The sequence below is a fragment of the Aythya ferina genome (genome assembly GCF_964211825.1).
Source record: "Aythya ferina genome assembly, chromosome: 33".
Classification (NCBI taxonomy): domain Eukaryota; kingdom Metazoa; phylum Chordata; class Aves; order Anseriformes; family Anatidae; genus Aythya; species Aythya ferina.
In genome coordinates this window covers 1,184,647-1,207,277 of record NC_140330.1, presented here as the reverse complement: position 1 = coordinate 1,207,277, position 22,631 = coordinate 1,184,647, and the positions used below count along the sequence as shown (strand labels likewise).

The window sequence follows — 22,631 nt, the reverse complement described above, 5'->3', positions numbered from 1 at the left end:
AGAGTTCTGGGAACTCAGTACTTACATGTTTGTGTTTGCTGATAGGGCAATTTCTTGGAAACTTTCTCAAGTGACATATTTTTTGCCTGTTTTTCTAGGTACAATAGTTGCCCCCTAACAGCAGTGGAATGCTAAAACTTTTGATTCTAGTTTTAGCAGTAGGTTTAAGTATATGGGGTTACAGGGGAGAGTCAGCTAAACCGAGAACGGGAGGAGGATGAGATTTCCCTCCTTTGTAATTCTGGAAGAATTTCTTCCTGCTCTCAGTTGTTTGCAGATCAGAAGAGTCACCTATGGTGTACTTCCCTCTGCCTCCCTCCAAAAGATATGAACAAAACACAGGTATTAACAAATATGTTAAATGCTTTCAGTCCCCTGATTCCTTTAAAATGTGTGTGTGTGTATAGTCTTCTGAGCTGTTAAACAGTGAAGTGCCAAACTTAACAGCATCAACAAGGTTTTAAAAATTTAGTGGAGAAACACCCTCTTCATGTCATCACCATTAATTTTACAGAAATGAAGTCTTTCGTTGCAGCACAGGGCTGAGCCAGCCACAAGTCATCCATCCTCCTTCCTCTAAATCAATTAGACCATTTCCCTGGGAGGGAGAGGAGCAAAGTTGCTATCAAACAGGATTAAGGCTGGATGTAAAATACTTGTCACAGTCATTGTATCTTTTCTGGAGTTATCTGGTGAAAGAGGATCATCATCTGTGGTCACTCATCAAACAGAGCAATGAAGCAAGTGCTGCACAAGAGCTGCACTCGTTCTGCTTAACTCCAAGAATAAAAGGTCTCTAAGTAGGAGCCTGGCACAGAAATAAAACCGTGTCGCTGTTTTTGAAAGCTGAGGCAATCGAGGTGTGGTGAACTCAGGGCTTGCAGCAGGGTGATAAGAAGGACCCTGCGCGTTACCGCAATTGCCGCTTTTAATAAACTTTTTGCTCAACAACTTCCATGTGCTTGCTTCGGAGAAATGGAAAAGGTGCTTTAATGTTGTCAGAGCTCAGCTACTTCAGCTGAACAATTGCCCATCCGCTGCACTTGCTCCGCGTGGAACATCCCCAGAGGGGAAGCTCCAGATCACTTTGCAGCACATTCATCATTCATCATCTTGTCTAGGAGGGAATGTTTTCTTTACCAAGGTTTTGCTGAGCAGTCGGAGAGGCTGGTGTTCCAGGCTGATGCAGAGACCTGGGCTCCAGGCATCTGACGGAGGGTTTGAATCTGAATTTTGTGTTCAGAAGCAGCAGAGGAATGTTGAGTGCCAGCTTGCAGTGTTTAGTATTTGCAGGATTGATATCATTGTTATTTTAAACAGCTCTAAAACTGCAACACTGAATGCTAAATTACCCTTGGCTATGAGGTGAAGATTCAAGCGTTGGATTGTTAGCAATCGGGAGCATGGAAGATGCTTCTACTTGAAGTGCAGCTGTAAAGGGACATAAATCCTGGAAGCACATTACACTACCGGGAGGGAAAACTTTGAAAAAGATGATAAACGACAACTGACAGTCAGAGAGCTCTGTGCTTGTGCACAAGCGTGGAAATACATAATCTAGATCTGCATTTTTTCCTCTTTTAAAATTATATTTTTATTCAACCCTAGGCCTAGGTATAATGCTATGACTTTAATGTAGCAGGTTAGGAAGGTGCCCAGGCTTCATATAGAGCCATCTGGGTGACCCTCTGCAAGAAGAAACTTTTCCCACCCTGCTTTGTGCTTACAAACCTTATTCAGCAGCAAAAATGTGAGATCTGCATCAGCTTTGGTGCCAAAACCTCTGCAAGTGTAGATCCGCGTGTGGTCACGTTAAAGCCCATTTCCAAGGTCACAAAACCATGAGTGAGTACGACAAAATCCCAGCCGAGTCCAGGTTGCCCTCTGTGCTGCCTGCTGATGGAAGATGTCAATTCTGGTGCCGTTTGGTGCTTGTGGTGGTGGTGTTTCAGGTAGTTTAATGCCAGCTGGGTAGTTTAGTGCCAACTGAGCAGAATAAATTAGTTCAGTTTCCTCAGGTTACCTAAAAGACTGAGTAGAAACAAAGAAGAAATATATAATCTAATTCTTCCCTCAGTTGTGATTCTTACTGATGGGACTCCATGAGCATTGATCAGAATCATTCTCATCTCTTTTGAGTGCAAAATGTGGAGAATTGGGATGAATTATTCTTTATTCAGTGCTTGGCTTGATATCAGGTGTGTGTGAAAACCAAGGTGGCTTAGCAAAGGACAGGACAGGATAGGATGGGATAGTTCAGATAGAAGGCATCTTCAAAGACCAAGTCCAACTGCCTGACCACTTCAGGGCTAACCAAAAGTTAAAGGAATGAGGACATTATCCACATGCCTCTCGAACATTTCCAGAATCCTTGTCTCCCATTTGAATGTGGATTTGCATGTTTAGATTGCTTTCTGTGATTCCAGACAAATTATGGGACATTTAGCTGGTGAATCCCACAGCTTATTTGAATATAGTTTTGTAAAATGGTTGATTGTCGCGCTGATACATGGCATGAATTTGATCCTGCCAGTTTCTGGGGAATCATAAAACCACAGAATGGTTTGGGTTGGAAGGGACCTTAAAGACTCATTCCAAGCCCTGCCATGGGCACAACCACTCAAAGCCCCATCCAGCTTGACCTTGGGCACTGCCAGGCATCTGCAGCTCCTCCGGGAGACTGGTTCCAGCTCCTCACTGCCCTCATGGTGAAGGATTTCTTCCTCGTGTCTGATCTACATCTTCCCTCTTTTAGTTTAAAGCCTAAGCCATTGCTACACCCCCTGACAAAGAATCCTAGAATCATAAGGGTTGGAGAAGACCTCCAAGATCATCTGGTCCAACTGTCCCCCTACCACCAATGTCACCACTAAACCATGTCCCCAGGCACCACGTCCAACCTTTCCTTGAACACCCCCAGGGACGGTGACTCCACCACCTCCCTGGGCAACCCATCCCAACGCCTGACTGCTCTTTCTGAGAAGAAATTCCTCAACATTTTCAACCTGAACTTCCCCTGGCGCAACTTGGGACCATTCCCTCTGGTCCTGTCACCAGTTACCTGTGAGAAGAGGCCAACCCCAGCTCCCCACACCTCCCTTTTGTGTCCCTGGCCCCTCACCAGCCTCGTAGCCCTTCTCTAGACATGCTCCAGGGCCTCGATGTCCTTCTGGCAGTGAGGAGCCCAAAAAACTGAACCCAGCACTTGAGATGCGGCCTCACCAGCGCTGAGTACAGGGGGACGATCACCCCCCTGCTCCTGGTGGCCACGCTATTCCTGACACAAGCCAGGATGCTGTTGGCCATCTGGGCCACCTGGGCACGCTGCTGGCTCGTGTTCAGGCGAGCATCAACCAGCACCTCCAGAGCCTTTTCCTCTGCACAGTGCTCTGGGGGGGAGGCCAAACCAGGGCTGGGGACACTGGGGTTGGGGACACCAGAGCTGGGGACAGTGGGGCTGGGGTTACTGGGGAGGAGGACACCAGGACTGGGGTCACCGGGGTTGAAGACACCGGGGCTGGGGACACTGGGGCTGAGGACACCGGGGCTGGGGATACTGGGGAGGGGGACACCGGGGTTGGGGACGCTGGGGCTGGGGATACTGGGGAGGGGGACAACAGGGAGTGGGACACTGGGGCTGGGGACATCAGGGTTGGGGACACCGGGGTTGGGATCACTGGGGTTGGGGACACTGGTGCTGGGGTCACTGGGGTTGAAGACACTGGGGCTGGGGGACACTGGGGCTGGATTCACCGGGGCTGAGGACACTGGGGCTGGGGACACCGGGGTTGGGGACACCGGGGCTGGGGACAAGGGGCCATCGCCGTTGCCGTTCTCCAGCCGCGGGGAGCAGCCCTGTGGGGTGCGGAAGCCCTCAGGGGCCAGCCCCGTGATGGCGCCTGAGGCGGGAGGAGGGGGGGGGGGGGGTGGTCGCGCAGGACGAGGCCGACCGGGAGGCGGCGGAGGGCCCGGGGCGGAGCTCGGCGGCGACCGGGGAGGGGTCGGCGGCCACCGGGGCTTGGAGGGGCGGCGGTGGGGGCGGGCCACGTCGCGGCGGGCGGAGCGGCCCCGGCGGGGAGCGTGAAGGGGGTGGGTGGGGGGGGACCGGGTGGGCTCGCGGCCGCCGCGGCCCTGTTGTGTGGCAGCCGTTGGGGCCCCGGCCCCGCCGCCATGGAGGACCCGGCGCGGCTGCTGGTGGCGGCGGCCGCTCACGGAACCGGGGTGGCTCTGCCCGGGGGCATCCCCCCAACCGGAGGAGCCGCTGCCGCTGCCGGGGCTGCCGCCGCCGCCGCTGGGGATCCGGCCGCCGCTCCGCCACCGGGGCCGCCGCCGCCGCCGCCTCCCGCTCCTCACGATACGGGCGATGTCCTGCAGCAGATCATGGCCATCACCGACCAGAGCCTGGACGAGGCCCAGGCCAGGTAGCGCGGGCCTGCGGTGGGCCCGTGGAAGGCGGCGGTGGGGAGGGAGCGGCCCCCGGGGGGGGGTGAGGAGGGGGCTTCGGGGTTCCCCCAGCACCCGACACCCCCGGTATGGAGGTGGGTGGTGGGTGATGGGTGAGGGGGGGGCTCGGGTGGGTGCCGGTCCTTTTCCCTCGCAGCCCGGTGCCGTGACTCAGCTGGGTGTCGGGGATGTCGCGATGGGAGTCCGGGGGGGGGGTTTGGGTCCGAGAGCTTGGGGGGCACGGCCGCTGAACGCCGCCTGGAAACGCTGCTGGGGTTTGGGGTCTGGGCCTCCGGGGTCCAGTCCGGCTCGGGATGTGTCCTGCTTGTGAACTGGGCTTATCGGTGTTAAAGGGTCTGTGGTGAGGAGCTGGGGTTTTGGGGGCACAAAGTTCCCGGTGTGTTCCTGCATCCTCGCTTCTCCTCCGCTGGGATGTGCTTGAATAGTTGGATGGAGCCTGGAGGAGACGCGGGTTCTTCACGTCTACTTCTCAGCCCCCTTCCTTTTCGTTAGAGCCCGCTGACAAATTCAGGTTTGGGCTTCGGACTCGGACCGCAGCCACCATCCCCGGTAAAATTGGGGTTGTTCTGCATGGTGGGACCTCAACGTGGAGCGGCGAAGCGGTGGCCGCCGTTGAGCGTCGAGGCGCTTGGATCACGGTTTGCTTGGCAGGGAAGGAGGGAGCCTGGCCCGGTGCAAGTGCACCCAAAGATCTGTCACCACCCCCTTGCTGCTCTGAGTTTTGCTAGAATCACATAAAAATTAGGGAAAAGAATCGGGTTCATTCTTTTCCTGGGCGCGCTGTAGTGCCTTGTTGACCTCATTGGGATGTAAATAATTGCAGAGAATAACATAACGTGCTGCAAAGAAATCACCATAATTCAGCATCTTCTCGTGTATTCTCTTTGCCCTAGAGGTACGTCTGGCCCTGATTGGCGCTGTGTAATTACATGCTTTGCTTACTTGGCGTGTGCTGGTTACGAGAGGTGGGCAGCCCCGATGATGAGGCAGTTTGGAAGAAGGTGGAGACTGTAACAGAGCGGGCTTATGAAATCGGCGACATGGTTTTCTGGCCTCCTCTTCCAGTCAGTCGCGTGCTGCTCCGACTTCCCGCTGCGAAGCTTGGAGATTCTGCGCCCGTTGAACCTCCCTGCCTGCCCCCAGTTTTCCCCCAGCAGATCTGGTTGTAATGGTGCCAAGCTAGCAGCTTGGTTTTTTTATTTCTGCCTGAAGTTTAGCCCTATTCAGGTACACCTGTTGCTGTCGGATGCTGTCAGTGACTGATGCAGCCCAGGCAGATGCTAGGCTCCTGGCGGCTTGAGTGGGTTGTCTGAATATAAGCAAAAATGGTCCTTTCAACAAAAGTCATCATTTGTTCTTAAAGAAAATGCTTCCAGGTAGCTTTCAACTGCAGGGTGTAGGGAAATAACCCCTGTAAGTGGTGCTTGCTCTGGGTCAAGCGTATGACCACTGGTAATGCAGGAGTCATCCCAACGCTCAAGTTTGATTTTCTTTTCTACCTGGCACCAGATCTCAGAAATACCTGTGTGCAGCTCCCATCAAGTTTCTATAGGAGTAGAATGGCCTATAGGTAGCAGAAAAGAAAATTGCAGCTCTCACAGCCTCATATTTAAGGTAACTGAGAGCAAAAGAAATTTGTCAGGGACTTCAGATCCAAATAACAGGTGAAGAATGGGTTTGGAAAGATGACTTGAACTTTGTTTAAATGATGTTATTTTATCTGCACTCATTGTCTTAGAAATGCTGTCAAAATATACTTGAAGCACAGCAGACCTGAAGGCCCCGAAATTTTACAGTGCCTTTACCATATTTTCATGTCTATGTGCATAACAGAGGCTTTTGTGTTCTGGACAGGAAGTTTGTTTGGTTTACTCAGAAAACCTGCATCTCCTTAAGAGGACTTAATGCTGAGAAAGTAAAACTGGGGCCTGATTTTAAACCCATAGCTCCAGGGACACAAATGGGGATTTGGGACTTCTCATACCTCAGTGGAGCAGCATTGCTATGATTAACGGCTTTATTTGTTGGGAATTACTTTTATTCTTTTGCATTAAAAATGCATGTTGCTGTACTTTGAATGTATTATTTATATGTAGGTTTGAATGTCCGAGGGTTCTCCTGAGTTCCAAGGTTCTTTCAGTGCAGATAACTCGGATTTTTAAACCGTAAGGTGAAAGCTTGGGTCAAAATTTGATTTAGAGAAAATTAATGTAGCAAGGATAAGTTTAACACTGCTATTAAACGTGTTACCTTATCAACTTACAGCTCTTGACAAGAGTTAGAGGCGTTATTAATTATGCAGTTATTCCTGGGAAGCGTCTTGGCTCTAGTATCTCTGCCCTCCTGCCTTGGACGTAAAGCACCACTTTTTAAACCCGGGTGGAGAGTACAGTCTTGAGGCTTGGTGTTCATTTTCCCTCTCTCTCCCTTTCCCTTCCCCCCTTAACCCCCCCCTTTTTTTTTCCCTCATCAGGCAAGGACAATAGACTCCACTAGGCTGTCTTCTCAGCTGCCTTTGTTCTCAGGCTGTTTGTCTTTGGGTTGATATTATCAAACATCTATATAGATGAACTGGGTTTATGCTTCTTTTGGCCGTGTAACGAAGGAAACTGGCCAATTGACTTCAGCTTCTGCTATTTTTGTTAAAAGCCTGTGTTCTGACGTTCACTGGTGGTTCAGTTGCTGTGAATGTTATTGGTGCAAGCTTGTAAGGAAGCTGAAGCTGAGCACCTGTGTTTGTGCTTTTTCCAATAGCCTGAGAACTGGCTGATGTGCAAGACCGAAGGCTAATTTGTTTACATAAAAACCATCAAAAGCATTGAAACCTAGGCGTGAGGGTGATTTAAATATTATTTCTGAACTACAAAAGAGGTCGCGAGAAGCAAAAGAGACTCTTTGAGGCGTACGTTGCAGCTAGGCACTTCTTTCCACTGCCAGTCAGCGGAAGCGAGGCGCTAACCAAGCGAGGCACCTACCTGCTGGCTGCTGTTTAAAATTGGTAACAGCCTGTATCTCTGGAAAATGCTGCTCACCCTTTGTGAGCAACTTCAGCTTCCTGTCTTACATGCTGCTCTCCACACTTCATGTTTGTTTTCAACAAAGCAAGAGATAAAATTCCTAAAGCATGTCTCTATCCTCAGCTTCAGCGAGGTAGTATTAGCACGTCTTGTAAAACTTGTACTAAAATGCTGTTAAATGCAATCTGTGCGATGATATGCAAGAGATTCTGGCCTTATATTCATCTCCTTACAATATGGTCAAGTCTGATTTCAGCAGCCCTCCGTCCCTCCCTGAGGTTCCCCTCTAAAAACACCTTGTTCTTTATCTTGTAGGAGGTATCTGGGTACCTGTCTGCCCTTAATCACTACGAGTTCCTGAGTTCCCTCTCAGAGGAGGCATGTTTTTAATCAGGTGGCTGCTAGCTGTTTAAATTGAGCAAACCCGTGAATGGTAGTGGTGTTCTCTGTTGTTCTGTATGCTATAAAAACCCCGGGTGTTTTTCTCCTTTTTCTCTGGATTCCATTATTAGATTATAGAGAAGTTTACTAACTGAAGACTGCACTTCTTGCCCCCACATAAAATACTCTTTTGGTAGAACTGAAGTTGCTTATGGTTCATATAAGCTATGCAAAATTCTGAATTTAAAGGCCTGTGTGTTTCTGTGACAGCTTGCTCCCAGTGATGAATGAGTATGGCACTTAAATGAAATATATCACCAGAACTTGCAAATGTACTTCTTAATCTTATACGCTAACCTGCTATTACTGAAGCACGATCCAGTTCTCTGCAAGCCTTGGCATCTTCGCTGTGTTTCCTGTTGGCATTCACTCACTCTTTCTTCTTTCATTTCAGAAAACATGCCTTGAACTGCCACAGAATGAAGCCTGCTCTTTTCAGCGTGCTGTGTGAGATCAAGGAAAAAACAGGTGCGTTGGTGTCTCTTCTGGTTTCAACTTGCAAAAAAGAAAACCAACCCCACCAACAGTCGGTGATTAGCTTTGCTCTTGTTTGATGTGGCCCACATTTTCCCTTATTGGTTGTACTACTTACGGCTATTTTGGGGGATTAATAATGTTCTCTAAGCTGGGAATTGTTTTGATTTGTTTTTCATAATGCTTTTAGTGTTTTCATTTGGAGAAAACAATGTTTGTTTGTTTGTTTGTACAAGTGTTTTGCTTGTGCTGAGGGAGGAAATCTATAGATTTTTTTTTTTTTCCTTTTTGATATCTGGCAAAATACCTAGACTGTCCTGAATAATGTGTCTGTGCTGTTGTGCTTTTTTTTTTCCCTTTCCTTTAAGGAATTGGTACCAAAACTGTGGTGGTAGTAAGAGTTCTAAGCTGACAAATAATTGTATTATGGAGGAAAAGAGACAGTAAGAGAGAAAGCTTTGGGATACTGGAAAACAGAAGTGGCAGGGAGTGGAATTGGTGGGTATATCGTGCAACTGTCTTTTTGAAGAGCAGAAGCATCAGGAGCAAACAAATTTCAATTTTGGATCACTTAATGTATACTCATACATAAACTCTTAAACAATGTTGCTTGAATATCTAATTTCTGTAAGCTGTAGTGAACTTGGACTTTTTAAAACAAAATATCTATTTCCATTATCTGCAACTAAATCGGTGCTTTTTCAGCTTCTAGCTGTATGAATGCTTGACAACCTGAAGCTGTGTTTGCATTATTTCTTCTAAAAGTGTGTTGCACCTCGCAGTACATTTCATAACATCACTGAATAAAGACCATATGGTTATGTCCCCTGTGCTGCCCTTGTCATCCCAGGTAGCTTTAAGGCAGACGTTGATGTTCCCTTTTTAGGGTTTGCTTGCATATATCCCATTCTCACGGTAGCAGTTTTATAAGAAAAACGTAGAATAAGTGTGAGTATGCTGTCTGGATCTGCTTTTCCTTCTGTCTGTACTTTGAGTGTCGATATCCTTAAAAGAGGGTCTTTCATCTGATTTTCCTTTCTACGTTGAAAGCTGCCTTCTGTGCTTTATTGATTGAAGCTGTGACTTCTCCGAGCTAAATGCACTTGCAGGAACAGGCTCTGGTATCTCGGTTATGCTGGATTTGTTTTGGTCTCATAGGTTTTTGAATGTCTGATGGTCTGTCTATTCCTTATTTAAATTATGGGGAGCAGATGTTACGGCTTCAAGCAAACAAAAGCCTGGACATACTGTAGCACAAGGTTTTGGGCTTTCTTTGTGACCCAGGCACACAAGCTCCTTTTCTAGCTCTGAAATCAGTTTAAAACATGTTCCTCCCCCCCCATCTTTCTTTCGTCCTTTGTTGGAGTGCTAGTATCATTCACAATAGCTCAGGATAAGCCGTACGCCTTTGCAAGGGGCAGCCAGCTGAAAGGTGCTGAAAAATTCTGCCCAATAGCAGCATATTAATTAAAAAAATACAAATGACTCTGATTTGGCCACGTTTAATAATTGTTCAAGCCCTAATTTTTCCTCTAAAAATATATATTTATATATTTTTTATTTTAAACTATTCAGTTATGGGGAAAATGGATATTTTGTTTTCAGGTAGGTCTTAAATATGTATGCCTGGAGCATATGTAGCTGTTTGAAGAGGCATCTAATCCAATAAATCCTTCTTAGTTTTTTTGGGGGAACTCACAGAAGCAGGAGCATTTTTAATCTATGCAGCAAATAGGGTTTTGGTGTGCTGCTGATTGGGTTACGCTTCAGATATAAGATTCAAGCTATATGAATTCAAGCATGGCCTAATTCTATAATAAAAATCAGAATTAAATGTCTGTAGTGTGGAAGATACGTGCTTTTGGTGCTGAATATTCCATTTTGGAGGTCTTGGCTGTACTGTGCTAAGGGAATGCTGGGCTGTGATGGGGCTTGCTGCCCTTTGGCACAGGGAGAGTGTGTTTCTGCACACTTTTGTGGAGCATGCTGCACAGTGGGACCCAGATTCTGTATTTCTGACCTGTGGTACTCCACAAACACATTCCGTGCCTCCCCTTGCCTTTTCTTTCTCTTTTTTTTGTTGCCGTTGCTAGCTGCAATCTGCTGGCCTTCCTTTTAATGTGCTGGCACTCAGCTCGGTCCGTTCAATGGGTACCTTTTGATTTGGTCATAAAACTTGGCAAACGGTGTGGCCAAAGAACACGCTTTCTCTTTGTTGCTGGGTTTGTTGACATTCTTACGTAGCTGTGCCTTGTTCCTCAGCACTCGGAGCCCTGCTGGCTTTTGTCTTCTGTTTCAATTCGCTTTCCTCTCTCTCTCTCTCCCCCTCTGTCTCTCTGAGTGAGCAAGACTGCCTTGAATTTTGAGAAAGTGCTCTCCTGTTACAATGCTTTGAGACCAGCTGAACCAACAGCGCTGTCATTCTCTGTGCTGGCATTCTTGGGAAGCTGGTATCCTAACTAACTGAAAAATGCAGTGTTTTGTATGCCTGAAGATTGTTCTTGTGGCTGCTGGATGAAAAATCTGTTTGGTAATGTGTGTGCGGGGTTATGTTAGCACTGAGAGGTGGTTTGGAAACGGTTTGTGATGGTTTTGAGCCAGTTTTAAGGTGACCTGCTACTAAAAAAAATGCTGCTTTCTCACCTAACAGCTTGATTTGCTACATGGAATGCCAAATGGAGGAAACCCTTCTGCTTGAATAAAACATCACAAGTCAGTATTTAGCAGTATTTATAGGATAAATGTTTGCAGGTGTAACATAGGTGATAGGATCATTTGGGGGGAAGACTAAGCCATTGAGGAGGAGGGATGCAGGTTTGTGGAACTGGACATGCACAGCATTAGTGCAAATTACTGTCTGCGTGCACTGCTGGTGCTGTGCTGGCGAGGCATGTTCTTGTGTTTTCACTGAAAAAAGAAACAAAAATCAAAAGCAAACTAATGGTGGCCAACATGGGACCCAACTGCCTACTTCTTTGCACTCTGCATAGGTATTTCCTGCTAAATACAGTATGGGCTGTTCATTTCTGGCCCTAAGATGACAATTTTTGTTTTTAACTTAGTATATTCTATACCCACTAGATGCGTTTATCTTGTTCTTCTGCATTATTTGCTCTTTGAAAGAAAATCTGGAAAGGAAAGCAAGTCTAAGCAAAGTGTGCATCACTTATTTTGGTACCACTGATCTTGTACAGTTCATTACAGAACTGCAAATCTTTAATTAATGATATGTAAATATATTGTAATGATTGCATTTGCATACTGAGTGAGGCTTCAGCACCTTAGGTTGTGATGTGTTTTAATTAAAGATTAATTAGAAATGATGGGAATTTCATTTTGCTTAGTATAATTATTTTACATATTTGATGAATATCTGGTAGGTGATGTGCAAGAGAATGCACAATATTATATTAGTGCTTGTGACTCTTCAGGCGTTTTAATCCAGTCTAGGGTTTTCTTAAGCGTTCATAAAAGTGAAATATTGTGAAATTCATAAAGTTCTGATGTAACAGTACATTTAAATAACACTAACTGTGCAGTAACTGGTTTAGTGGAAGGGCAAACCCAGTGTTCAGCTGTCCTCTCAACAGGTAGGAAAGAAAATGGATAATTTGTATTTTCTCAAAGCTTGTATTTAAAGGCAGCCAAAGAATCACATAGTTACTGAGCTTCTTTGTGTCTTTGCCAGAACTGTTGGGAGCAGCTGTGTTTTTTCCTGGTGCTTTTGCTGTACCCATGCTCCAGTGTCTTCGCGTCTTGACTCAAAGCTCCGAGTGTTAATAAAGAGCTGTCATATGCTACGTTCTTAAAGTGTTGTGGGAACTTCAGAAATCTGATGGTCAGAAGGCTGCTGAGAGGGGGAAGCTTTCTTTCTGGCCTTATAAGCATTGTGAGTCAGTAGAAAATAATCAGTAGGTAAGGACAGGCGTATTTAACAAGTCTGTCGATTAGTATGCTTGGTTAAAAGTGGTAAGCTCTCTCCTTTTGGAATCCTTTTTGTTTAATCCAATCTAGTTTTTACAGAAGCCACAATGCCAGCAGGAGTTTGCTATCTATCAGGACTGTGTGCAGAAAGGGGGTGATGCCTGACCTGCAGAGCATGCCAAAAGCTCACAGGGCAGAGGAAGCTGCCTTGACAAACTGCTTGCTGGTACAGCGCGTACTGCTGGAATTGTTCTTGCTAGACTGTCAAAAGAGACTTGCAGAAGCTGGTGTGAACACGGCACTCCTACAGTGGCAAGGGTTTTGCTCTCCCATTCTGTCACTTTGGTGAGATTATCAACTCTGGGAGGTTGGTAGACAAGTGACTGCAGCTCTTGTACTTGGAAATTAGAATCAGCTGCTGCACGCAGCAAACATGGTTATGAATTCACTGACTAGGTAGTTTTGACTGAATCTCGTGTAAGTTATGATCTGTACAAATATTATCACCGGGTGAAGATGCTAGGGGTAAAGATAAAGTTCAAGCACAAGGCATCCATTCCAGGAGATGATGGCATCACTTTAAAAATAGTATCTGTGCTGATGATTTCTGTAGAACTTGTATTTTACCTGTCAGGCAAATTAAGATGCAGTTATGCCAAAAAAAAAGTTTGAAATCAACCTGAGAGAGCAGGTTGGACTGACTGAGCTGCTTGCATTCATCCGTTCTTAGGTCTGTTCATCTTTGAAAGAGTTCATTCAATAAACCCTTGAACTACTAGGTTGGAAATGCAGTTTACAGCATGTTAGTGGTAGTTAACTCCTCTCTAGTTTCTTGCGACTTACCAGATTCTTCCAGCCAACCGGATTCTTCCCTTGAGATTGTGGAAGTGCTTTATACATGCTTTTCAGCAGTCAACTTGAGATGAGCTTATGTGTAATTGATGATAACTAATGTCTAATTACCATAATTAGACAAGTGACATAAAATTAAGCTGCAGCTGGGAGCTTGACTTCAACATGAGGTATGCTGATATGCATCATAATGTGCATCAAAAGGTGTTTGGCAGAAACGCATTCAAATAAGAACACGACACCAAAATACCTGTTCCTCCAAACTTACACTTGCCAGTCCAAACAGTTTAATGTGGGTTTTGTCAAAAAAAACAAAAACAAAAACCAACAAGGAGCATTCTCTGCTGTGCCAAGGCCTTCTGGAAAAAAGAGCCCTTTTTGTGTTTTGTTTCTTGTTCATTCGGTACCATCAGGTTTATGCTGTAGATGGTCTGCTATTATTTTTAAGATATTCTCATTTTAATTACATAATGGTTAGAAAATCAACTAACATTTTACATATTTAACAGGCCCCTCCTGTTGTGGTTTAACCTGGCAGGCAGCTGAGTACCACACAGCCACTTGCTCAGTGCCCCCCCCCGGTGGGATGGAGGAGGGAGCTGAAACAGGGAAAAGTGGGAAAGCTCATGGGTTGAGATAAAGAAAGGATAATAAGAAAGAAAAGGGGTGGGGGGAAGAAACGGGAAAAAAACAAACAAAAAAACACAAAACCAAACCAAGTGATGTAAAACACACCCAGCTGACTGATGCCCAGCCAGCCTACGAGCAACAGCAGCCCCCTTTTGGTCAGTTTGGGTCAATGGTACATAGGTGTGTTATCAACACTATTTTCCTTCCAAGTCCAAAACACAGCACAGTGCCAGATACTGTGAAGAAAACTGACTCTATGCCAGCCAAAACCAGGACACCTCCCTTATCGTTGTATCTGGAGCTCAACAGTTATATTTAGTGGCCATACCATGTGCTGCATTTTAGCTGCAGTTGCTTTACCTTGTTCTGCTTGCAAAGAGCTCTGGGTTGTCCTGGAGAAGACCTTGATTGTTGTGACAGATCTGCAGCCACCCCAAATGCTCTCTTTTCTTCAGAACTGTGTAGTAATTTCTGTATGGCCTGCAAAATACCAAGTTCAGCTACATGACTGTAAGTTCAGACTGTGCATTCAAAGTTGTGCACCTGGCACGTTGCTTTTTTAAAAAATATGCTAGTTTGCCTATAAAATGCTGAATATTACTATGAATTCATACATTAAATGTCTCTGTACATATACAATGTTCTCGTGCCCTCATACTAGCATCTATTCATAACAAGAGATGTTCTGTGCTTAGCTTTGGTAGGGAATAAAATATTCGTGTTAACCTGCTGATTAAAAATAGGAAAAGGTCATTTGAGTTTTGTAGCTTCACAAGATTAAGACCAACTGTTCGTTAAACTAAAATTGCCTAGCAATTAAAATCCAATTAAAAGGCAAAGAGCTCTTGGCGTTTTTTGAATTGACTCAGTATCTCATGAGTTGTTTTTTTTTTTTTTTTTCGTTTTGTTTTTTAAGGGAGTTCATGATAAATTGTCAAAAACTGGGAAATTAAGTTTTCAAAACAAATTTGCTCAGAATCAATCTTGAGTAATCTGAGCACAGAGTCCGGCTTTGTTGGTTATAAGCATAATGAAACTGGCTTCTCATCCATATTTTCTTTTTTTTTCAGATTTTAACAGGACAAAATGTAGTCTGTTGTTGTACACTATAATTGTGTCCTTGGCATATTAAGCAGCCTAAGTGAAACTTGTCCCTTGTGGACAGATTTCAGCAGGACCTTACAGTGGTGCGGTGTTCTTTCCAGTTCCTGGACTTGGAAATGTAGCAGCTGTAGTGGTTCAGGCCTTTTGTTCACCTACTGCAGTCTGTCTTCTTGATCCAGGACCGGTTACTGCTGAGGACCATGCAAGCAGCCAGGCAGCAGGCTGATAGGTGGTCAGCAGCTCTGTAAGAATTTCCTGATTTGTACAGGCTGTTAGGAGTGTTAGTGTGTGAGCTCTAAAATCATTTCTAAATGTGTATGGAGTGTAAACTAGTAGGACCCTGAGTAATCTTATCATCTGCATGCTTTGGAAAACTCACCTTGTGACTTCATGTTTCTCGATCTGACTGATGTTTTCTTCTGATGTGCTGTCTCCTGGCTTCTTTAATACTTCCTTTTTTTCCTTGACCTCAAGAAGTTCTCTAAAGCCTGTGAAGGGTGTTTACATGCTCTACCAGATCTGAAGTGGATGCTTTGTCCTGTTTCAGAACTAATCTTTTGATTCCCTCTTTATATTTATCTAGTGTTAAGTATTCGTGGTATTCAGGAAGAAGATCCCCCCGATGCTCAACTAATGAGACTAGATAACATGTTGCTGGCAGAGGGTGTCTCCGGGCCCGAGAAAAGAGGAAGAGGAGGACCAATGGCTGTAGCAGCAACATCAGGTGGCTGTCCAAATGACAATAGCATTGAACACTCTGACTACAGGGCCAAGCTGTCACAGATCCGACAGATATACCACTCTGAGCTAGAGAAATATGAACAGGTGATCTTTCTGCATGGAAGAGTTTTTATCATCTCAATTAAAAATAACCGTTTTTTCCTTTGGTGTTGGTTTTAAGAACAGAACAGGAAGCATAATAAATTCAGATGAATGCAAGGATATCAAATTCGGTTGAAAACTTATCTCAGTGTTACAGAAGTAAGGTGAAGATAGAGGGACTGGACATCAAACTAAAGATAATAAATGTCTCGTTTATCTTTGTTGCAGCATTTTGTAAGAGTAAATAAAAGTAAAACTGAAACATGGAAACTCCTCTAAAGTTTTTGGATATGTATTCTTGTTGGGGAAATTAATTCTGGGGTATTTTATTGTTTGTCGATACAAATGTATTTATTTTCAGGCCTGCAGTGAGTTTACTACCCACGTTATGAACCTGCTTAGGGAACAGAGTAGAACAAGACCAATTTCGCCAAAAGAAATAGAGCGCATGGTGAACATAATCCATGGCAAATTCAGCACCATCCAGATGCAACTGAAGCAGAGCACGTGCGAGGCAGTAATGATCCTGCGTTCACGGTTTCTTGATGCAAGGTACTGTGAAAACACAACCTAGTGATAACAGATGTTTAAGTCTGGACTTTCTCTGTTGCTCGATGCCAATGACTGCTTAAGAAGCCTTGAGTCTGTCATTCCCAGTGTTGACTTAGTTTAAATATTGACAACTTGCCACCTGTTCTGCTTGCTAAGGTATGCTTGCTTTGACATTAACATCTGATTAATTCCGTGCAATTCTTATGTTCTCCTTCAAATGGGATATATTTTAGAGTAGACCACTGGCTTGTTGTTCTCTGTCAGGTCTACTCTGTCACGCGGTCTAAGTAGGAATAATTGTGCTCTTTTGATAGGCGTAAACGACGTAACTTCAGCAAACAGGCAACAGAAGTACTGAATGAATACTTTTATTCGCATCTGAGTAATCCTTACCCCAGTGAAGAGGCCAAAGAAGAGCTAGCAAAGAAAGGTGGCATCACAGTTTCACAGGTATGAAGGATTTTATCTGAATTAAATTAAGTGACTTCTTTTCTTAAATAATGTTTTGTCCCCAGTAGCTAGCAGGAGGCTTCACTTGCTGCTGTGAAATAGTACACAGCATTTAGGTTATTCTGAAGGGTTTAGTAGGGTGCATTTTTTGCTTGAAGCCTGCTTTAAAATGCTGCCTATGAGTAACTTGTGAATAGAGTGTAAATGTATTAGTTTAATCAAATTCTAACGGGGATATATGTCTCCAGGTTTCCAACTGGTTTGGTAACAAAAGAATTCGATACAAAAAAAACATGGGGAAGTTCCAAGAAGAAGCCAATATTTATGCTGCAAAAACAGCTGTAGATGCAACAAATGTTGTGGCTCAAGGCAACCAGGCAAATTCTCCATCCACACCAAATTCAGGTAAGCAAGAGCACTAGTGAGGAGAGTGTTTGCTTGAAAAGTCTAATTATTTCCTGCAATGACAAGTACCATGAACTACTGGTTTTTGAACCAGTCACAAGATTTATTTTTCTGTTAAACTTAGTTTTTTCTAGGAGTACTACAGTATCTATGCTTTTGCATCACAAAGTGGTTTTTGTTTGTTCATTTTTTCTTAAGCTTCCTCTGGATCTTTTAAGATGACAAATTCCGGAGATTCGTTTATAAACTTGCAGTCATTGACTTCCTACCAGAGCTCCCCAGTGGGAGGCAATGTGCAGTCGCAGGTAAGCAGGTTTTTTAAAACTAGATTCTCTTAATATCAGATAAGGATGGATTTTTGGTTCTCTAGCTAGCCCTGACCAGAATGCAAGAAGTGACTAGAGTCAAAATGCTGAAACGAGTCAAGAAACAAACCTGCTCAAATATATGTTTTCTGTTGCAACCAGACCCTTTAAAATGAATAAGATCTAAATTAACCTACTGGTATTCCTCCATCCTTCAAATTTACATTACTAAATGGTTTTTCCTTATTTTAGAGTCAGTCTTGATCTGTATATAGAGAACTTCGTGTAGCATTGTAGTATTTCTGTTAATAGTGTTGTCAGATGCACTGTAAGCTTTCTGATGAATTCCTGAATGCACATGAACCGCACAGAATTTGTTCCTCTCACTAGAACCCGAGTTGCTCTATGAAAAGCTGCATGTGACAGTAGGCTCGATACCAGATTCTAGTTCTGTTAAATGACCTCTTTAAGTATAGCTCAGTTAATAGCAAGCAGCTGCAAAGAAAACTTCAAAGTTTTAAAATAAAATAGGTAATCCTACTCATAATACTTCATTTCTTTGACTTGACTTATTTTTTTTCCTCTCTTATTGTTGTTATTCTGTGGGCTCTTGTTATAGATGGATTCCTTGCATCATGTCATACACCAGACAGGAAGATATGACACAATTGTGGGGAATCCTTTGTACACGACGCAGCGCATAGATGTAAGATCTACTCAAGTATTACTTTAGTTGAACCAAAACTCATGCCTGAGATTGGCTAACAATCTGTAAATAAACATTAACTTCATTTCCTACCCCCTGAGATGTCTGTTGTGGGGACAGGAAAAAGCTGAAAGTAGAAGCTTTCGGTTTATTCCTGCCACAAACAGATGGCAGTAAGAATGCTACTGTAAAATCGGGGTGGGGCAGGCAGGAGGTGTTATGGGGTGTTCCTGGACTGTTCTTTGCCAGGAAATAACAACTATTTGATTTCATAAGCACTGTTACTTGTAGGGTTTAAGCATATAAAGGCATACTTTATTGTCTGCAAGTAGTTTCTTAAAAGATCTAATGAAATGATGTTTGTTTTACCTTCAGGCTAATGGCAGCTGGCAGGATGCTACCACCCCTTCATCAATCACTTCACCTGCTGGAGATCCTGGAAGTGTTAATTCGGATGCGTCTAATTAAGTTTTTAGGACCTATTGATGAGAGGAAAGAGGTCATTAGTGTAATTTGTCAATGTTGCTCTTTTGCCAATACTCTTGTTTATACAACTTGACACACAGCTAATTACCTCAGAAAAACCCTGGAACCAATAGAAGATTGTGATTACAATGATACCTCTCTACCTCTCAGCCTCACGCAGTTGAGTTCTTTTTACTTATGCCCATTGGGATGTGAAATTGTTTTAAAAGAACTTGCTTCATTTTCCTAACCAAATTCATTTTTTTAAATATCAATTTTATGGTAAGAATCTGAAAGTGTCTCTTCTAGAACTTGGCGTTTGTCTCAAGTTTTACAGCTTAAGAAAATTGACTTATTTTAATTTCCATGAAGTTTTTTACTCTGAAATTTCTGTTCTAGCTGATAGATACTAACAATTAAACCCCCTGTATTGTAATTGTATGCGTTCTCTGTATTGTAATTTTGTATAGGAAAATAAGCTTTTCTTACCTAGACTTCATTCTGAGCTGATTAATCAGAACGTTGCTTTACCAAAACTCACTGGACTTGGCTCTCGGGTAGCCCCTTCCATCCTGTGTCACCCCTAATCCTAATTTAATGTCTAGTGTAAAACCGCCTCCCCCCCTAGGTTCTGTGCATTCCTGCCGCTGTTAATACAAAGACCACCACTTTCAGTTGAGATTTTATCAAAGATAATAAACTTCCAAAGCCTTTTTTTTTTTTTTTTTACTATTATTTTTTGGTTTTCCTCTTTCCCGCCTATTCCGTGAGGGGAAGGGGGGGGGGAGGACGCTGAGGGGAGCTCCCGCGCATGCGCCCTCCTCAGGGGGCGCCGCCATTTCCCGGCGTTCCCCGCGCCCAACGGCGGGCAGCGGGGGCCGCCATGTTGGCTCGGACGGCGGAGCCCGCCCGGTGCCGGTGAGTGACGGGACCGGGAACCGGGGAACCGGGGCCCGGAGGTTTTAGGGGGTGGGCAGCGGGGCCCGGCCGCCTCGAGCTTGACCGCAGCGTTCTTGCAGGTCCGAGGAGATGCCACAGGAGGTGAGCGCTGGAGGGATGCGGGGGCGGCCTGAGGGGGCGGCGGGGCCGTCCCTCAGCGTGTGGTAACGTTTGCGGGGCCGTTTTTTCCCCTCAGACATCGCCCGGTGCGGCTCAGACAACCCCCTGTGCGGCTGACGGTGCTGTGTCAGGTAGGGGAGGCCGCGGGCAGCAGCAGTCCTGGGGTGCTGTGAGGGAATGGTGCTGGTCTAAGCCTCACACACTGCACTGCTGCTCCTCTGAGCAAGGCCCTGTACGTTTAAACCTCCAGAAAAAGCCTTTTTCTCTCTATTCTCCATCTGGCGTTAGCAACGTGGTGATTTTGAGTGGTTTTTCTCAGAACCTGACCCCGGAGAAAAGAAAGGTGATGCTGAGCAACCCGTAAAGGCACCTGACGTAACTGCTGTTAGCAAGAATGTTAGTTCCCTTGTGAACGCTGGAGCAGGTACAAGGAAAAGCTGCCGTGGAAGTCCAAGCCCCAGGAAAAGCCCGCTCCTTGTCACTCCTCAAGCCAAGCGTCGCTCTTGGCATCGTTCAAGCCTGAAGGGGACGAAACGCCGGAAATCTCTGCCTCCTTTTCACCAGGATGTCACTGGTAATGCACTTCTTCCTCCCCTTATCAAGCTCTCTTGAAAAACTCATGCAGTAGTCTGCTGCAAGTTGAAATCTGATTTCATGGAATGGTTTTTACTGTAATTACGGAGTAATTGCATTATTCCAAGCTACTAGCCTATGGCTGTGTTGGCAATGGCCTCTGAGGTCCAGGTAGTTGACGTTAAGAGGAGGTTGCTGTGCTAATGGGTTCTGGAGAGCTGTGTTTGCAGTTTCTGCCTTTTTACTATTATGGCTGAGTCTTAAGGAGGATTTTTCTTGCTAGGAGGTCTTTCTGCCTCTTCCGTGTCCTGCAGATGGCACACCTGTACAACAAAAACAGGCTTTAGTGTCTTGTGGAATGATTTCAGCTGCTTGCGGCTTGGCGTAAAGTTGTTCCTAAATTTTGTTTTTCAGAATTGTGCCAGTCAATTAGCCTTGATCTGCCGGAGACAGATCGGCTTTCTGAGTTGTTGCTGTCCAGTTTCCAGGTAAGCTTGTCTGTTGTAGAAGCTCGTTATTCTTTTAACTTTCTCTGACATTCTGATTCCTGTAACTGAGCTTAAACACCTTATGTAGGTGTTTACCTACATAAAAAAAAAAAGAGCAGCCACACAGCATATGGAGCTTAGGGGTGACCTGTTTAACTTTGTCATATAGCACATTAAAGGGTGCTAAGACCTTTTCTATGTTCTCATAGTTTTCTGCACAGAAACTTGAACACGTCTTGAAGCAGACAGAGGGTTTTAGTCCTGAGGCTTTCGAAGCTAACGGTAAGTTGTATTTTGTGCATCACAAAGCAGGGGTAAACCCAAAGTTTTAAATACCAACTCTTCACTGGCATTCTCTTGAGATGAAACCAGCTGTCCTTGAAAGGAGGGGTCGGAGGGGTCAGGTGCTGCCAAAATTACCTGAATGATGATATTTGCTTTTTGGTATTACAAATTCTGTATGTACAAGCGTTCCATCTTACTTTGTTTTCATCTCCAGTCAGCTCGGTTTCAGAAGACCTGAAGCAATACATAGAGAAGCTGAAGCGAGATGGAACGCTGAAGACCTGCATAGAGAAAACTGAAATGTAAGGGCTCGCCTGGCTCATCTCTAGTTTATTATTTTTTTTCTGTTTTTACTTCATGCCCTGCCCAGATGTCTCAATTTGCAAACAGTGAACCTGTTGCCTGGGGGTGCCAGGCTTCGTGGGGGGCAACGACATGGCTGAGCAAACAGTCCAGTGAATATTTACAGGGCTGTTATTTTCCTTGAGGAGATCAAGGAGGCTTCTCTCTTCTGTGCTGTGCAGTTTAAAGCGTTGATGTGTAAGCACTAAGCAGTCACCAGAGCCCTCTGTGACGATACTCAAGTGTTTCATCTCTGTATATCGTACTGCGTTGCACTTCTCTGCTTTAGGGCTTCATTGGATTCTGTTTCAGACGAGTCAGTGGCCCAAGCCAAGGAGCATATTGCCAGGTAAGATGGGCTGTGTGTGCTCTGAGACTGTATAAAGACCAAAATGGGTTTTCAAAGAGGGTTAAGGTGCATTTGTGGTGTGTTTAGTTCTCTGGCTCCTCTTTCTGAGGGTGAGTGCTGTAATTTAGCCTTATGAAGGGAACACTGGTCGTGTGCAGACCTCTTTTCTTCTCTCCCTAGGTTTTCTGCTGAATGTCAGGCTTGGGATGAGCTCTTACAGCGCTACCAGAAGGGAGCTGAAGAAATGGCCAGGTGCGTTGGTAGCTGAAAAGAAAACCTTTTGGCAGAAGAAGAAACAGAGAAGCCTGCTCCGAGAGATGCCGCAGGCAGCGTGTAGCAGCTAACCGCCTTGTTTTCCAGGCAGCTGGAGGAGTGCAAGGCTAATCAAGGACACGCAGAGCCTCCAAACTACCTGGAGACATCTCAGGCCGAGGTCCTGAGCAGCAAACCCAACTACCAGGCGGTCCTGGACGCGCAGGGCGAGGGCCTGAAGTGCATGGAGCTGGTGGTGAGTCGCGCTGCCCCGCACCCCGGGCCCCTTTCTGCTCCTCGCTGAGCCCCCGCGGCCTTTTTGCAGCTCGATGAACTGCGGCAGGCGGTGGAGCTGCTGCGGGCTTTCGGCGAGGACAGCCGCCGGTACCTGCAGGGACTGTCACAGCACCTGGGTAAGCACCGGGATGGGCACCGGGACCGTTACCGGGACCGTGAGCACCCAACCGGGGGCTGACGGCCTCTCTCTGCCCCTCTCTTCCAGCTGCACGGACCTTCCAGCGCCTGCAGGACTCGCCAGTCCGCAAGCTGCTCGCTGCCCCGCGCAGGCCGGCGCCGCCGGAGGGCTGAAGGGGACCGGGAGCGGCACCGGGAGCGGTACCGGGAGCGGCTCCGGGCCGCGGGGAGCTCAATAAACACAGCTCTCTTCCGCCT

At 45.6% G+C, this 22,631-nt stretch overlaps 2 protein-coding genes across 5 annotated transcripts; both read left to right on the top strand.

The window, feature by feature from the left end:
• The first annotated feature begins 164 nt into the window (after positions 1–164).
• On the top strand, positions 165–19,325 carry PBX4 (PBX homeobox 4). 4 transcript variants are annotated; one of them, XM_084501691.1, is made up of 9 exons: positions 165–342; positions 8,317–8,390; positions 15,490–15,731; positions 16,090–16,280; positions 16,595–16,730; positions 16,979–17,135; positions 17,334–17,440; positions 18,060–18,146; positions 18,522–19,325. In XM_084501691.1, exons 2-9 carry the CDS (start codon positions 8,342–8,344, stop codon positions 18,612–18,614), a joined length of 1,062 nt encoding a protein of 353 aa, XP_084357817.1. In that variant the 5' UTR covers positions 165–342; positions 8,317–8,341; the 3' UTR covers positions 18,615–19,325. The 4 variants fall into 4 exon arrangements, with proteins under 4 accessions (XP_084357817.1, XP_084357814.1, XP_084357815.1 ...); XM_084501688.1 differs by lacking the exon at positions 165–342 and adding an exon at positions 4,120–4,421; XM_084501689.1 differs by lacking the exon at positions 165–342 and adding an exon at positions 4,225–4,530.
• Positions 19,326–19,429: 104 nt separating this feature from the next.
• On the top strand, positions 19,430–22,630 carry DSN1 (DSN1 component of MIS12 kinetochore complex). Its single transcript, XM_084501692.1, has 12 exons — positions 19,430–19,529; positions 19,631–19,652; positions 19,747–19,801; positions 19,990–20,244; positions 20,658–20,731; positions 20,941–21,013; positions 21,231–21,318; positions 21,648–21,707; positions 21,888–21,959; positions 22,068–22,215; positions 22,285–22,372; positions 22,462–22,630. Exons 1-12 carry the CDS (start codon positions 19,495–19,497, stop codon positions 22,545–22,547), a joined length of 1,056 nt encoding a protein of 351 aa, XP_084357818.1. The 5' UTR covers positions 19,430–19,494; the 3' UTR covers positions 22,548–22,630.
• Position 22,631: the final 1 nt, after the last annotated feature.

Coding starts and splice junctions, on each gene's coding strand:
- DSN1 (XM_084501692.1), top strand. CDS start 19,495: ATGTTGGCTCGGACGGCGGAGCCCGCCCGGTGCCG. Junction 19,653..19,746: donor CCGAGGAGATGCCACAGGAG/GTGAGCGCTGGA, acceptor TTTTCCCCTCAG/ACATCGCCCGGTGCGGCTCA. Junction 21,960..22,067: donor GGAGCTGAAGAAATGGCCAG/GTGCGTTGGTAG, acceptor CTTGTTTTCCAG/GCAGCTGGAGGAGTGCAAGG.
- PBX4 (XM_084501688.1), top strand. CDS start 4,171: ATGGAGGACCCGGCGCGGCTGCTGGTGGCGGCGGCCGCTCACGGAACC. Junction 16,281..16,594: donor TCACGGTTTCTTGATGCAAG/GTACTGTGAAAA, acceptor CTCTTTTGATAG/GCGTAAACGACGTAACTTCA. Junction 18,147..18,521: donor ACACGACGCAGCGCATAGAT/GTAAGATCTACT, acceptor TTTTACCTTCAG/GCTAATGGCAGCTGGCAGGA.